The sequence below is a fragment of the Xiphophorus hellerii genome, chromosome 15, assembly GCF_003331165.1.
Source record: "Xiphophorus hellerii strain 12219 chromosome 15, Xiphophorus_hellerii-4.1, whole genome shotgun sequence".
NCBI lineage: Eukaryota > Metazoa > Chordata > Actinopteri > Cyprinodontiformes > Poeciliidae > Xiphophorus > Xiphophorus hellerii.
In genome coordinates this window covers 8041773-8054483 of record NC_045686.1, presented here as the reverse complement: position 1 = coordinate 8054483, position 12711 = coordinate 8041773, and the positions used below count along the sequence as shown (strand labels likewise).

The 12711-nt window shown below is 40.8% G+C and overlaps 2 protein-coding genes across 2 annotated transcripts; one reads left to right on the top strand and one right to left on the bottom strand.

Moving 5' to 3' along the window:
* The first annotated feature begins 76 nt into the window (after nt 1-76).
* churc1 (churchill domain containing 1) lies at nt 77-1911 on the top strand. The gene is made up of 4 exons (XM_032584580.1): nt 77-271; nt 348-483; nt 1324-1394; nt 1482-1911. The coding sequence occupies exons 1-4, from the start codon at nt 233-235 to the stop codon at nt 1572-1574; spliced, it is 339 nt and encodes a 112-aa protein (XP_032440471.1). The 5' UTR covers nt 77-232; the 3' UTR covers nt 1575-1911.
* A 1034-nt stretch (nt 1912-2945) lies between these two features.
* On the bottom strand, nt 2946-11782 carry ttbk2b (tau tubulin kinase 2b). The gene is made up of 16 exons (XM_032584576.1): nt 11557-11782; nt 11217-11339; nt 11021-11130; nt 10764-10911; nt 10098-10171; nt 9856-9996; nt 9661-9765; nt 9424-9489; nt 8988-9080; nt 8774-8899; nt 8517-8674; nt 8052-8241; nt 6936-7150; nt 6388-6847; nt 4720-5417; nt 2946-4120 (listed from the first exon to the last, which is right to left on the bottom strand). The coding sequence occupies exons 3-16, from the start codon at nt 11087-11089 to the stop codon at nt 3787-3789; spliced, it is 2877 nt and encodes a 958-aa protein (XP_032440467.1). The 5' UTR covers nt 11090-11130; nt 11217-11339; nt 11557-11782; the 3' UTR covers nt 2946-3786.
* Between the last annotated feature and the right edge of the window lie 929 nt (nt 11783-12711).

Below are 12711 nucleotides of genomic sequence, written 5' to 3'. Positions count from 1 at the left end.
TTCTTGTTAGCACCGGAAATTCCAGCTACTCGATCTACAAAACATGGGGATGAAATAGCTTAAAGTTATCAGCACCGCGTTCTCACATTGGGTGTTCTATAGATCTGATCAATGTCCTCCTGCGAAAGAGTGGATACTCATGAAAATATTCAGCTAAATGTTAGCTATCCGGGGCTTATTGTTGTAACACTGTTTTTTTGTTTTGTCTTATTTCATGAAAGTTTAGGTCAACATGTGCGGTGGTTGTGTGCATAAAGAATACCCGGACCGGGTAAGTTAAAGCTGCCGATATATCTCAAAAAGTTTAATTTAACGTGGTGGCGTACAGAAGAATTATGTTGTTTCAGGGTAACACTTGTCTGGAGAACGGCTCCTACTTGATGAACTATCTGGGCTGTGCGAACTGCCATCAGAGAGACTTTGTCCTGATCAGCAACAAGGCCACCGAGGATGATGATGGGGAGGAAATTGTCACATATGACCGTTAGTGTCCCTTGTTGTCCAATCACGAATACATTATATCCTACTCATGGACTTTTTGAGCATTTTGTAACATTACAACTACAAACTTAGATTGTTTTTTGTTAGGATTTCGTGTGATAGAAAGTGTGGGAAAGAAATTTTTTTAATTGCTTTTACGTATAATAATCTAAAAAGTGTGGTGTGCATTTTTTTAGCCCCTGTCGGTATGTTGTACTACAGTCTTTTTGCTGCAGTTTCAGTGTCTTGCCAGGGAAAGTTTGATTTTCGATGTTAGTTCTCCACCAAACCTAACATTCTGCATAGAGGTAATAGTTTTCCTTCAACACTTTTGCTACTCTTCCACAAAGAAACAGATTTCAGGCGAGCAAGCTGTAGGTCAGCAGCTCCTCCAGAGGTACCATGGGGGCCTCTTGGCTGCATCTCATATTGTTCTCTTTGCTCACCAGTAAATTTAGGAGAGCAACTTTAGTTTGGTAGATTTGCAGTTGTTCCATCTTCTTAACATTTTAAAACAATAGATTGAAAATCATATTATTTTATGCCCTAAACCCTTGTAAAATTTTCTCCACATCTATCTTCTTGATACTGTTTGTTGATAAACATTACTCAATATAAGCCCACTAAAAAGGTGAGTAAAGTTTTACTTAGGGGTATCAAGATAAAGGGGGCTAGTAAAAAATGTGCACCTTACTTTTCAGGTTTTAATGCTTAAAAAATGTTTGATAATTAATGCATTACTTAATAATTAATGCATTACTTGTCAGATTGTCTTTCCAGTAGTTGGTGGTCCATAACCAGCACTTTGAGGAAACATCCACTTATCTCTGTTTGTCTTTCCAGATGTCTGCAAAAACTGTGACCACGTCATTGCCAGACACGAGTACACGTTCTCTGTTGTAGATGAGTATCAGGTGAGTAATGACATGATTTATCTACTTGGCTCTCTTGGACCCACAGACTTACTCAGATGGTCTTGCATCCCTGTTCCATCGGTGCAGGAGTACACGATGCTCTGCATGCTGTGTGGAAAGGCTGAGGACTCCATCAGCGTGTTACCAGATGACCCCAGGCAGTCTGCACCTCTCTTCTAAATATGAAAAACAGAAAACTGCAATTTTCAGCTTCTGCAACATGGATGACACTGGCAGCCCTTTAAAAGGTTCCAATCGCCAATCATCACCCATCGAAAGTGAATACCAGGCTTTGCTGCTTGCTTTAAAATAGTTTTGAAATGCTCTTTGTGATATTGGCAGTTGAGCAAAATTTTATTATAGAAAAAATCCTCTTTATTTTAATTGATAATTGAGTGTACATAAAGATTTTTGTACTGCTGCATTGGGTTGAAATCATTTCAAAAGATGTGCTGCTTACCCTTTCTCACTTGGTTGGTTTGGATATACTGAATTAAATGAAATCATTTAATGAAAACTGCTTTTTGTGCTCTTTGTCCAATATTAATATTTGGTTAAATAAGAACAGAAGCAATCTCTAAAGAGTGGAATGCTATTTTTTAGAGCTATATAAATTAGTATATCATTGAAAAGCTTATCTTAATGTTTCAGAAAAAACAATCACAGATATATTTAATATCTAATACTAAAATGTTATACACTTGTAATGGCTAATGGGGAAGACTTGCAAACAAAGCTGTATACAAGCTTGTTAGTGGAATATTGAGTGGAAGACAAAAAAATTAAGGTACAGACAAACTTTACAGGCTCATCGTTTCCAGCGGCCTCTGCTATCATAAAGGGAGATACTTTTACAGAAGGCAAACATTTCTGTATTAAAAATCTTTTATTGTTATTTTGTAATATTTAAAATATCTATGAAACTCAATTTTTGGTTTTCATGAACTAAGAGTTAGTTGTCAAAATTTTTAAAAAATACTTAAAATATAACTTGTATAGAAGATACAAGTTTCACTTTTTCCAATTGAATTGCTGCAATAAATTTTTTAATATTCTGTTAGTTGCACCTTTATACGGTAATTTTTATTACCTGTTTAAACTCAACTCCAACAAAAAAATCATGAAAAAACAATGTGCTGCAAGTTGTTTGACAGAGGTAGAGTTAAATCTAACAGAAAAAATAAGGTTTTCAGGATTATCCCTCTTCTTTGCATCAAAGCAAATGACGTTAAACCTTCAGCTGATTTTTCCTAAATGCAAATTCATCAAAACATGTTTAGATGGTGCATTTAAGGACTTAAAAAAAGTTGAAATTTCCATTTTGAAGTATTAAATTAACAGGGAAAAGCATAGGACTAATCAGTATTTGAGCCTGCAATCAATGGCCAGAGCCATCTGTGGTAAAACTTAAGATTTCAATCACTGCTAAAAACTGAATACTAATCATTTTAAACATAATTAAAATCCAAGAGGTAAAAACTGAGTCACCAGACTCTTCTTAGCCATTTCTTCCAACTCCCTCTGTGTTGAACAAATCAGCTGGATTTTACCTTTATGGTGTATTTTACCTTTATTGAAACATCTATTGTGGTTCTATTTTCTCTAACTTTCTCTCCTGCTACCTAGGTGGTCAAATATTTTCACCAGCCATCCGTCCCATCCACTCCCTCTGCAAGAATTACCCAGAAACAAACAAAAAAAATCTTCCAACATTCACATTGTTTGGATCAGAACCAGTTCAATAAAACACAGATGCTTCAACAGATTGTACAAATAAATAAATAAAAAAAACAATGTTTGCAAGGAAGAAGCTCATGCATGTTTACAATAGCGCTCTTATTGTACATTCTTAGAAGCGGATGGCTGCGTGACGTGATTTAAAAGCACACAACAATGCTAAGATAAGTCAAATGAGCAGCCCATTATTAAATATTAGCAGTTTGACCAGAGTGAGGTCCGTATGCTGCATGCTCTGGCTCTGTACATGAGTGCTGATCTATATATACTGATTGTGGGGTTCTTTAGTGTTTCTACAGTGAATACATGGTTTATATATTTAGTGTTGTTTTTCCTAATAGTACATATCTACAGTTAGTTTTATTTTTTTGTACATATCAAGTATTAAACATGATTATTTTGGTCTCATTAGGCCTAAATAAGGTTTTAATGGAGGAGTGAAATGACAGGTAAAAGTTGGCAATCTCAAGATTTTCTCCACTTTTTCAGTTTCATATCCGAATAAATAAATAAATACATTTTATCATACATTTTACATTACATACAGTACATTCCTTTCAGTAAATGTCATATTTACACATGCTATCAGGGCGTAGGCAGCCTTAACGCCACAGGTGCAACATTTTGGGACCAGTCAGTTGTGTGGGGGATGCAGTCATCGAGTCACTTTCCCAAAGGCTTTCCCTCTGGGGCCGGGGCCCCACTGCGCCGGTCCATACGAGGCCCTGTCCTGCGGCTGCGCGTGTCGCGGCGGGGGGGAGCCCGACAAGCTCGACGGCGAGCGGCTACGGCCCGGCAGAGCACCGCTCTCCCGGAGCTCCTGGCGGGAGGGGGAGGAGCTTAGCGAGCGCTGCAGGGAGGAGGAGGAGCTGCGGGGGCGGGGAGGCGGGCTGAAGAGCATCCCACCACGGTCCTGCATCAGCTGGGTCAGGCTGGCCAGGAAGTCGGCGTCACTGGTGCTGCTGGCACGCACCCTCAAACGCCGCCGTCTGCAGAGAAACAAACAGTGAAGAAAGAATTTGAACCAGGCAAAGCTGAAACTATGCCACTTGAGGACTTCTGGGAAGAACATATTTACAAATAAATAATTTTTGTTTATGTTAAGTGCAAAATGTATATTTTTTTTGCAAAGGCTTGGCTTGAATACTGCTTTGTTAGTGTAGTTTATTCAACAAATGGCTTTTAGATTCCAATTAACTATTAATTGATTATATTAGTTGATTATTTCAATAATCGTTTCAGCCTTACTGAAGTGTCAACAGAACAAAATTGCCCTTAAAAATGTATTAACTCATTAGGTTCACTTAGGGAAAAGAGGCAAAACAGTTAGGGTTTTGTAAAATATAAAAATGTGTCAAATGTTTGCAGCATTTTTCAATATGGGACCACTTCAATAGTAAAGAGCAGCATCCGTTTAAAAATTAAGCAAATTACACAAACAAGCATGCAAATGAAAATTATTGCGTTCATTTTAATTCATCATGCGATTACATTACTGGTTATTGTGACATACATTTCTGCCTGATTCTAATCCCAGTTTGATGGCTATAGGAGTCATTGGGAAAGACGCCCAGTCTTTCCCACGTACCTGCTGTCTACAACCGGACGGACGGGGGGTTTCCCCGGAGGCGGCCGAGGCAAAAACCTTCCACTGAGCTGCTCCGGCAGAAACGTGGCGCTGACAGGGCGAGGGATTTTACTTTTGCTTCCGGATGAAGAGGACAGGGACAGGGGGTCTTCTCCCCCATAGTCAGACCTGGAGCCGCGCTCAGAGCACAGCCTGTCTTTTGGCAGAGCACAGGGCAGGTTGTCACAGGACAGGGAGGGAGAGGGCGAGTGAGTGGGGGAGCCTGGGAGTGGACTGCTCCAGCGGTGGCGCCGCTCCGCGTTCGGCTCCCGGCTCGGCGAGTCCAGCGGGTTGCTGGGATCTCGCACCGGGATCCGGCTCAGTCTCGGAGACGACGGGGAGTCTCTGCGCTTGAGCAGAGCGGGAGGAGGAGAGGAGGAGACGGTGACAGTGCTCTCCACGGCGCCCCCCACTGGATCAGCTGGAGGCTGATGATTGGGCTCTGAGGAGCGGTCAGGCAGGCCGGAGTCACTCTCGGGGTCTCTGTCATTGGTCAGGTGGGACGTGGGGCCTTTGGCAGGGATCAACTCTGGCACCGAGTCCAACCTCTTCCTGTCCTTTGAAGCGTCCTCAGCAAGTTCCTGAGATTTACAGCTCGGTGCGTCTAATGGAGCCGCATCGTTCTTCCTAACAGGAGACTGTGGCCCACCGCTGGAGGTCTGAAAGCAGGTACAGACATTATTAGACGGAAAGAAGAGCTTTAAAATCACAAATGTTCAAGTGTGTGAGATTTTGGTCATTACTGTTTTTATTTTTTGTACGCATTTAGGAGCTCTTGAGCAAACTAAAGTCTAAGCACAGTAGTTTATGTACATGTTCCTCTCTAAAGTATTCCTACATCTTAAACATCTTTGTATTTTGTCACATTACAACCAGGACTTTCAATGGATCATCACATTCTATTTTATAATCCAACACAAATTAGTGAATAATTGCAAAGTCTTTGTACAAACAAAATTCCTAAAAGTTGCTACAGGCTCAGGAGGAGTGGTGAATGTTGCAAGTCAGAGTCGATACAATCTGCTGGGCTTCGTTAGAAAACTTTTCAATCAATTTCAGAAACAAGCCGAACTTGAACGCATTGCTTAAAAACTATAATCAAATTGGAATGTAATTGACTTTGAATCTGTCTGCATTACAAATGAATTGACCTTTTTTCTAAAGTTCTTTGAGAGGACATCTGATGTGAATTTGCACTATGTAAACAACTAAATGGAAATTATAACTAAAAAGCCCAATGAATTGGAGAAACAAAAGTATGATGTGGCAAACCAAAACTAAAGGTTGGTATTATATGTATTAATTAAGCTATTTATTTTTCCAGAAATTCAGATTGAGATGTTTTAGATAATGGAATAAGTCTAATAAGTTTGAAAACTCAAACTTCTATACTTTTCCAAACCGCATAGAAATTCTGTTTAAAAACCCATTCCTGAAAGTACTCCTTTTAATGTGTAGCTAGAGTCTAGAAAGAATTATGTGCTCTTAAATATTTGATGACATCTCCATTAAAGCTGAGCTTGCTCTGAGTGCAGCTGACCTTAGCTTCAGACTACTTTGTTCAGAAAATGTTCCTGCTGCTGCTGCTGCTCATAGCACTTGTTTGTAGAAAATCTCTTTCAATCCTACCTGCTCCATCTGGGATCTCGCCATCAGGACTGAAGGTCCAAGCATCCCTGGCAGCCGGCGGTGGCCTAGCAACCAGGTTCCGGGCATGGCCATCTGCGACAGGACGGGACTGCTAGGTACGGTAGGACCGGTCTGGCCGTCTTGCTGCTCAGCTGACTGATTCTCCGCTCTATCAGAACCGCACAGACCCGACTTGTCCTCGCATTGGGTTTCCACCTGAGGTTTGCCTGCTCCTGAGCTGTTGACCTGCTCCATCTCCAGCATCACCCATTCCTGAGAGTCGGCCTCCTGAGGCACGGGGCTGAAGTTGACAGCGACAAAGCCGCTGCTCGCCGCTGCTTCCTCCGGGTCAGGGGTCGCCGTGCCGGACTGGTCCTCGTTGCAGGAAGACGTCTGCTGTACGTTCTCAGGAATGGGTTTCTCCCCAACGTGACAAAGGATCGGCCGCTGTTTGCCCAAGCTGACAGAAAGAAAAAAAATAAGAGAATCGTGAGATTTTTTTTCTTTAGATTATAGTTTGCTTATCTTGATTTGTAAAAAACTCTTACTAGGCTTCAAGGAGGCGTTCGATTGTTGGCTTTGGTTCAGGCGCCAGTCGCTTTTCAAACGCCAGGCTCCGGCTGTGCCTCATCCGGCGCAGCAGTGGCGGGGCTCGGTCCAGGAACATGGTCTCTGATCGGACCCGGCGTGGAGAACTCTGCACTGAGCCGGTGTTGGGACTCTGGTTCCCCTGATTCTGACTGTGTTCATCTTCACTTACTACCTGAAGAACATAGACAAGAACACATCTCAAAGAAAAGAACTGCACCACAGAAAACTACAAACATGGATCATATTCTATAAATGAAAAGAAGAGCAATATTTTTATTCATCAACAAAGAGGTCAGGCTTCTATGTAGAACATAGCAATGACTTCAGGAGTGCTGGACAATGACTGCACACTGTGACTGCATCTGTGAGAGCTCATTCTACATGTTTGTTGTCTAGGCATAGACAGATCAGTCTGTCCAGAATTTCCCCATTGCAAACAAACAAAAAATTATAAAAACCTTAAAAATTGCTAATTTTGTGTTGTTACTTTAGAAATGTTTGCAAAGAATTTTGAATTACTTTAACAGTTGTTGAATAGATTAATTAGCAGAATAACGGATGGAATAATCAGTTAAATGTTAGTTGCAATAGTAGTTCAGTGTTTGACTTGTCTGACTATAAAGCTTTGCAGAAGTTGTTATTGGCTTATCAATGTGGGAAGCTACAAATTTCAGCTGAGATTGTAGATGGTGATTTCAAAGCAACCTCTCAGTGTCACTGTAGCTGTTTCCAGTTCAACATTAAGCTTCTGGAATTGCATCAACATCAATCCTGTGGAAAGCTTAAGTTTAAAAATGTCGGGAATGTACCAGGACACCAACCAGTTTTCATGCGCTTTATCATTTCTGAGGGAAAGTGAACAAAGAAAAGTATGAAGTTTGCTGACTGCTACAAACATTATACGGTTCATCTGCAACTTGCAAAGGAAGTTTATGTGTTGTAGTAGTCAGTAAGCGTAATTTTGATCCAGTGAGAACTACAGAAAATCCATAACAGATTCAAATTCATTGTAAGAAAACTGTCACAATCCATCAAAGCTTCCTAGAGAGCATGCACAAAACAACAACCCTGACCTTCCTGATCATCGGCTGAGGATGTTTAAGGTTGCGGTTGCGGTCCATCTCCTCCCACACGTCTCCACCAGCGGTGGTCGGCGTGGGAATGGGGGGACAGTTGTCGGCGTCGCTGAGGCGTTCCCCTTGAAGGACATCCTCTGTGTTTTCTCTCTGCAGCTCGCCGGGCAGCACCGAAGCGTTGGCCATGCTGGGGAAGGATAAGAGCGAAGGTCACCCTGCAGCTCATTTCCACAACATCATTCAGAGTAGTAATTTTCTCAAGGATCTCTGAGTCTGCACATTTGTGCTCTAAAAACAGAGCTGCACACTGGAACCCGTTTTCAGCAGTGTGTGAAGGAGGACTGGATAACATGAAAACTGCAAAAAAAATAAAAATCTGCCTCAAGGGAATAATAAAAAAAAAAAAGAGTTAAGGTTCAAATGTCAAATATGACAGGAGCCTTTTTTTTAAGCATCCAGTACCCGAGGTAAGCTGGGGTGAGGCGAGTAAGCTGCTGAGCGGTGTTCGCTGCGGCAGTGATGGTCAGCACATCCTCTGAATCACATTTCTCCCAGTCATAGGGGTCGTTTTCCAGCACATTGTGGTTCTTCATGGCCTTCTCAAACACAGATGTTAGGAGCTGTCTCAAAAAAAAATGTAAAAAATAAAAACTTGTATCAGCATTTTAAGCATGGAAATGAATAAACAGAACGTGCAAAATATAGCAAGCAAAAAGAACCTGATAGTCGGGTTTAGTAAAGTAATCCAAGGTTAAGATGTGATCCAGGAAAGTGCTGAACTCTGAAGGAAGGTGCTTCAGCATGAGACGGTGGTCGTATGTCTCCTTTAGGTTTCCTACTTGTTCCTGGGATGTGAGAGGGGTTAAAACAATGAGCGGATGGACGTATCAGTGCATCCTAATTCCACAACAAGATGGAAAAATAAGCACGTACTTTATCCTTAATTTTTCTCCAGGGAAGTTGTCCGACCATGAACTCAACCAGCATGTAGAAGAGGGACCACAGGTCGTCATGGCGACCCATCTCCTACAAAGATGCACAGACGAGAATAAAGGAATAGAATAGATGCAGCTTTTACAATAGTATTAATCTAAAACACGTGATATTAATGATCCAGCCAATATAGAGTGGGTTTTTTTTTCTCCTGGAAAAATTGTAAGCGGAGCATCTATTCTTGAGCAAGAAAACTAGGATGAATTTGAATTAATAGCAACAGAATTCATTTTATTTCATTTACATCTGAGTAGCTGCCTCTCTTGCTCTAAGGCTGTGGCACAGGTTTTTTGTTAGTCTCTAATAAAGACAAGGATAACTTGCTGCAATTATGGCTGAAATAGGAGAATTCATAAGTAAATAGGACAAGTCTCACCTTATTCTTATGAGCATTGATTGAGGCATATCGCACCGTTCCTCTGAAACCTGCCACAGGACGAGGCTGAAAGAGAATTAATGCAAACTCATGCTGTAGTATCTGTCAATAGTCACCGTTTTTATTTTAAAATGCTAGAAAAGCCCATTAATGTCTAAACCAAATTTATCAGCAGATTTTTAGTTTTTACTTTGAGAACCCAAAAAAGTTCTTTGATGAATTTATTAGAGCACTTACTGGACGGACTTCTTGGTTGGAGTTGGTAAACTGTCGAGCCAATCCAAAGTCTAGCATATAGCAGCATCTGCAGGTACTGGCAAGTCGTCCCATTGCAAAGTTTGACTGCAAATCAAACAGAAAACCAAGTTTACAATCCTATTTAAGAACATGTTTGCAATAATCAAATAATATATTACACAGAATTAAACGTACAGGTTTAATGTCACGGTGCAGAAAGCCCACAGAATGGATGCTCTCAATGGCCTCTAAAATCTGCTTGCCCAGCCTCAAAGTCGTGGAAATGGAAAAGGTTCCGCGGGTCATCGTTCTGCGCAAATCTGCCAGATTCCTCCCCTTTGGACCAGATATCAGTATTGGTTGTATCATTATACTGTAGTTGTGATGCAGTAGGCGGACTAAAAGCATGGCAAATATTGGGACAACGAGGGTCTCACCTGCAGTTCCATCACTACATAGTTGAAGCGATCATTCCGACCGCAGCCCACAAAGCGACAGACATGGTCTTTTCCTGTTTATAAAGGGAAGATACAGTTTTACGTATGTCAATAAAAATACCTCACTCTAGTTTCAGTCTGCAAACACAAGCGGACACTAACATTGTCCTAATAAACAAAAAGTTGTATTAAATTCATTTTGAATCACATCTTTTTCAATTCTGCACTCCACTCCTCCTGCTAAAAGCAATGGGACTAAATACAAAAAGAAACAATAATAAAAACAAAAAGGACTGCACTTTCTAGAGCATTTAAACTACACCTACCAAAATGTTCCGTGTACAGAGAATGGTATAATTTTTAACATACCATTTTTGTTGAAATATAAATATTTCTCTTGATAATAATACTGGAGCATTGCCTTATTTAAATTTGGGTGATGTCAGTGTTATTTCTAATCAGAAACAAAGACCGTGCTAGAAGGAACTTAATTTTAAATCTTCCATGGATGCAAACAAATTTTGAGCTTAATTTGTGTAAGGTATGGCTATAGTATAATCTGAATTTGAGAGCTGAGTGAAGCTGAAAATTAAACATTCATTTTCTCCTTATTTTTCCAAACTCTCTGGGTTACTCTCCATGATGGTGTGACTTAGCATAACTTACCCTGAAGCTTCTTCAGCACAGCCACCTCCATCTTTAGCACCTGCTTGGGTTGCTGAGCGGACTCGACCTTCAAGGCAACAGTGGCCTGGCTCAGCTGATCCAGGACTTCATAGATCTCCCCAAAGCCGCCTCCTCCTATTTTCTTGACCTGAAATCAATATTGGCAAGTTAAGCCGTGATATTTGCTGAGTAAGAAATGAGGCATTCCGAAATTGAATTCATTCACTGGATTATGACTTCACATCAACGACACCCACCACTTTCCACCTGTCCCTGACCACATCTCCCACTGACAGGATGTCCGCGTGCTCTCCAGCTCCACTCATCCCGATTGCTCTCTGCTGGCATCAGTGTCACAAGCACTTCGCTGAAGGAATAAAGAGCACACCTTAAAATTCACGCCAGTTTACCCACACATAAAAGTGCGTAATTTATGATGTAGCAAACACTGACCTGATAGCATTTTACTACACCCTGGTAGTCTTTAGGGACTGCGCCTCACGTTTCCAAGGCAAACTATCAAAACGTTAGCTAGCTTGATAGTAGAAAGATCTCTCCTAGCAGGGTTTAGTTTATCTAAAGCAGTGGCAAAACACAGCATAGCTAACACAAAAGAGCCACAATTCACAGACCACAGAAGGAACAAAACAGCCTGATACAGTAAAATCTCTAAAATAGTTTATTTCGGTTGTTTTAACTGCCTCCGCTGGTGCTGAGAATAAGCTAATTAGCATGCCTCCTTATGGATAACCGTTAGGAGGCACACTTCTCCGGGTTCTTTTTTTTTTTTTACCTCGCGTCAATGCACCTCTGCGACACCAGTTAAAGTGTACCATCCAAGCAGTCTCCATGCTTCCAGCCGGTCCAGAACCAGTCGAGTCATTCCAAGTACCATCTTATTTACCAGATGAAACATCGGTGGTGGTGGACCATAGCTGAGATTAGCTGTCCGCGTTAGCCAGCGAGCTCCTAAGGAACGATGCCTTACTGTTGACGCCACATATCTTGAGGCTTCTGATTGGTCCTCAAACTTCTGCATCCGAGAGGAGCTGGGAATCGGGAGATATCAGGGAGGGTATGGCAAGTTAGTTTGGCATATAATAGAGTAGCATTTTAGAAGCAGAGGCCATTTACTATGTAATTGTTCTCATGAAAATAAGAAGCTTAACTAAATTAAAACGTCAATCTTGATGAGGTTAGGGTTAGACTGGCTGAAGGAGTCTGGATTGTAGACCGAAATCAATTTTAAGAAATCAATTTTAAAGCTGTCTTTAAAATTGTTTGTTTTCACCAAAACAAACAAACAAACAAAACAAGTTGAACAAGAACATTGTTTCCCAAATTGTGGATGAGTTCAGACTGTTTTTTTTTTTTACCTTGTTATGTTTTAGGCTTCATTGAACTTTTAAAGACACATCTACTCTTCTATTACATGTTACTGGGGTTTTATGTGTCAGGCTAGCAAGAACTAGAACATAAGTGTGAAGTGAAAGAAAAATTATATATGAGTTTTACATTTCTCTGAGTAAAAATGTGGATTGCATTTTCATATACTCCTTTTTACAGTGTTGCGCCTCAATAAAATGCAGTGGAACTGCCTTCAGAAGACAATCAATTTGTGAAAGTCCACCTACTGTTAGTAGGGGAAACAGCAAATTGTGTAAGGGAGTGTATTGGTCAGAAAAGAAAAAAAATTACTTGCTCACAGTGAAACCATGGCAGTGGCAGCATTATGCTGTGGTGATGTCTTTATTCAACAAGGACTGAGAATAAATTGAGAGAGTAAAATAAGGATGAAGCAAAATACAGGGCAAATCTAGAGGGGGAAATCTGTTAAATGCTTCAAAAGATTTAGAACTAGGGCAGATTTTCACCTTCCTACATGACAAATACTATAAACATATCCAAAGCTACAATGAAATTGTTTGGCTGAAGATATACTCATGTA